This window comes from Perognathus longimembris, chromosome 13 (assembly GCF_023159225.1).
Source record: "Perognathus longimembris pacificus isolate PPM17 chromosome 13, ASM2315922v1, whole genome shotgun sequence".
Taxonomy (NCBI): domain Eukaryota; kingdom Metazoa; phylum Chordata; class Mammalia; order Rodentia; family Heteromyidae; genus Perognathus; species Perognathus longimembris.
This window is the reverse complement of record NC_063173.1, coordinates 15,790,129-15,793,329: the sequence shown is the minus strand read 5'-3', so window position 1 is coordinate 15,793,329 and position 3,201 is coordinate 15,790,129. Positions and strand designations below refer to the sequence as shown.

At 35.8% G+C, this 3,201-nt stretch overlaps 1 protein-coding gene across 1 annotated transcript; it reads left to right on the top strand.

Annotated features, from left to right (window-relative positions):
* Positions 1 to 957: 957 nt before the first annotated feature.
* On the top strand, positions 958 to 1,902 carry LOC125361574 (olfactory receptor 478-like). Its single transcript, XM_048360101.1, has one exon. It carries the CDS (start codon positions 958 to 960, stop codon positions 1,900 to 1,902), a length of 945 nt encoding a protein of 314 aa, XP_048216058.1.
* Positions 1,903 to 3,201: the final 1,299 nt, after the last annotated feature.

Sequence of the window (3,201 nt, the reverse complement as noted above, 5' to 3'; positions counted from 1 at the left end):
CTGAGTATTCAAGTTTGCAATATTAATAATGACTGAAATAATGCTCCAAAGAATTTGCCAAAAGACTATCTACTGTTTAAATTATTTAAACAGAAAGTGAATTAAAATAGTTGGTAAAAAAAAATAGCTATGACCACATTTACAACCCTAATTTAGAATTTGTTTCTTGTTACGCTACCAGGAACTGTTTTATTTCTCCTCAAAATATTTCAGTACTCGAGAGATATATTGAACCATAAAAAGTCAATGTGATGATATTACTTATTAACTTATTTTACAAGCTAAAGGAAATGGTTATATATTCAACCACTGATGTATTGACCTTTATGGTTATTATAATTTAATTTGATTGTTACATAGTTACTTAAAGAATAGGCAGTCTATTTGGCTTCATTTCTAACTTTATCACTTGCTATGTAATTATGTGAATATTTTATATTTTCTTTCAGCCTCATGTAATTCAGTTCTACAATGAAAATGGAATTAAAGTTTTTAGAATACTTAATGAATCATACATTTATAAATATTTGTGTAAATATGTAATTCCCAGATGCAGGCTTACCATTTACTAAACACTTAAATAATTATTAACTACTATCAAAGTTCTTTGAAAACTCAACCTAAGTTTATCTTTCCTTTAAAATCTTTGTACATTGTTATTATTTCCATTGCCTTTGTTATATGGGTGTAAAGTCACTTCAGACAGATTCAAATTTATAACCATAAAGGAAAAGAGACAATACAATAAGAATTTTCAGGGCATGTTTGCTAAAAAAATATTTTTAATTAAATTGCAGATTGATATGCTATTATTAACAAAAATGTATGTGTTCTTGAATGTCTTTGCTTTTAATAACATTCCATATTTCTTAAAGAACACGATATCATCATATATTTATAATCCTTTCATGTAATCTGTTCAACCTAGATTTGTTTTGGCAGCAGCTCCATTGTTTGATGGATTTCCTACTGGAGGGGAACCACACTGCAGTGACAGAGTTCATTTTATTGGGCTTAACACAGGATCCAGACCTTCGAGTCATCCTCTTCATCGTCATCCTGGGCATCTACCTGGTGACTGTATTGGGAAATCTCTGCACAATCCTTCTCATCAGAGTCTCCACTCAGCTCCACCACCCCATGTACTTTTTCCTCTGCCATTTGGCTTTTGCTGACTTAGGCTATTCATCTTCTGTCACACCCAACATGTTGGTCAACTTTTTAGTGGAGAAAAATACAATCTCCTATCTTGGATGTGCCATCCAGCTTGGTTCAGTTGTTTTCTTTGGATCATCTGAATGTTTCCTTCTGGCTGCCATGGCCTATGATCGCTTCATGGCCATCTGTAACCCACTGCTCTATTCAACCAAAATGTCCTCCCAAGTCTGTGTCCTGTTAGTATCAATTGCTTATATGGGTGGCTTTCTCAACACTTGGTCTTTTACCTTATGCTTCTATTCTTTGTTCTTCTGTGGACGAAATGGGATCAATCACTTCTTCTGTGATTTTGCTCCTTTAGTGGAGCTCTCCTGTTCTGATGTTAGTGTATCAGCCATTGTTCCCTCATTTACTGCTGGCTCCATCATTGTGGTTACAGTGATTGTCATAGCCGTCTCCTACATCTACATCCTCATCACTATCCTGAAGATGCGCTCCACTGAGGGCCGTCAGAAGGCCTTCTCCACCTGCACCTCCCACCTCACTGCAGTCACTCTGTTTTATGGGACCATTACATTCATTTATGTGATGCCCAAGTCCAGTTACTCCACTGACCAGAACAAGGTGATATCTGTGTTCTACATGGTGGTCATCCCCATGTTGAACCCCCTCATCTATAGCCTCAGGAATCATGAGATTAAAGGGGCTTTGAAAAGAGAGCTTGGTAGGAAAATATTTTCTTAGGGATAGTTGTTATTTAGTAGGACTTATTAGAGTAATAATATCTTCTAGAGAGATTGAAGATATAGATCTGTGGTAAAGCACTTGCCTTATCTTCATTTAGTCCTGGGTTTGATCACCAACATTGAAAATGTGTTTATCTAAATAGATATAGAGAGAAATATATATATATATATATATATATATATATATCTCATAAGTACAACAGTAAAGGGGCAAATGTGATAGTTCTATAATCCTATTTGAGGGGTGAAAATTGGAGGATCATGGATCAATCAATGCCAGCCTAGGTAATGAACTTTTTGAGACTTCATTTCATCCAATGGTATGGTGTGGTACTCTGAACCCGGTGTCTAAGCTACTGGGTAAGCATGATGATCTGGCACATTAGCTCACACTATCATCTTCAGAGATATAGGAATGTACTAGTAGGAGGATGGAGGCCCTAGTCAGCCTGTGCGTCAAGTAAGACCCTATCTTGAGAATAACATGCAAAAAAGAGCTTGAGACATTACTTAAATGATAGAGAATCTTTTTACCAAGTGCAAGGTCCTGACTTCAATTCCAAGTATTACCAAAAAAGATATAATAAACAATATATTATAATATGTGATGTAATAGATAATAACATAATAATAAGAAGCTGACTCTGGTTGAAATATTTCTCTTCATTTATTCTTGTTCATTATGGACCTCTTTAGAGGGAGAATTTGGGGTGAAATAGCAAGTAAAATGACTCATAATGACTAGCATTTAATGTAAAGATTATCTAAAGACTACCTTCCCATGGCATTATGCCACATAATCTTTCTTCTTCATATTTCTTTCCTAATAAACTATCCCTTTACTCTTACTAGAATTGTGTCCTGCACGAATTCTTCTCATGTTGGACATGGGCCCATGGTTGATTAGCTACAATTCATTTCAAGTAACATCAAGATCCTCTCCCATGCAGTACCTCAACCTGTTTCCCTTCACCTGGCTTCCCTTCGCATCTGCTTATGCAGATGCTTATTGTTTCTGATCTTTAAGAAGCTCTTCTGAAGCTGGAGACCTCACTAAGAAAATCATTGTCTCCATATCTATGAACTACTCCCTGCACTGGTAGTTATACATACTGTGTACAATGCTAGATGCTTCCTGTAGACATACATGACACTAGAGCTTCCTCTTCCCTTTGTCTCTAATTTTCATGACGTTCCTTGAATGTAGTAAGCATAAATATCTACTGTACGTGAGTGCCTGGTTCGTTAGTGTGAATGAATGAGTATATGGAGTTTAGGTCTTGTTTGAAACTCTGAT

Bases quoted from the DNA above. Each gene is read 5' to 3' on its own strand.
- LOC125361574 (XM_048360101.1), top strand. From the start codon at position 958: ATGGATTTCCTACTGGAGGGGAACCACACTGCAGTGACAGAGTTCATT.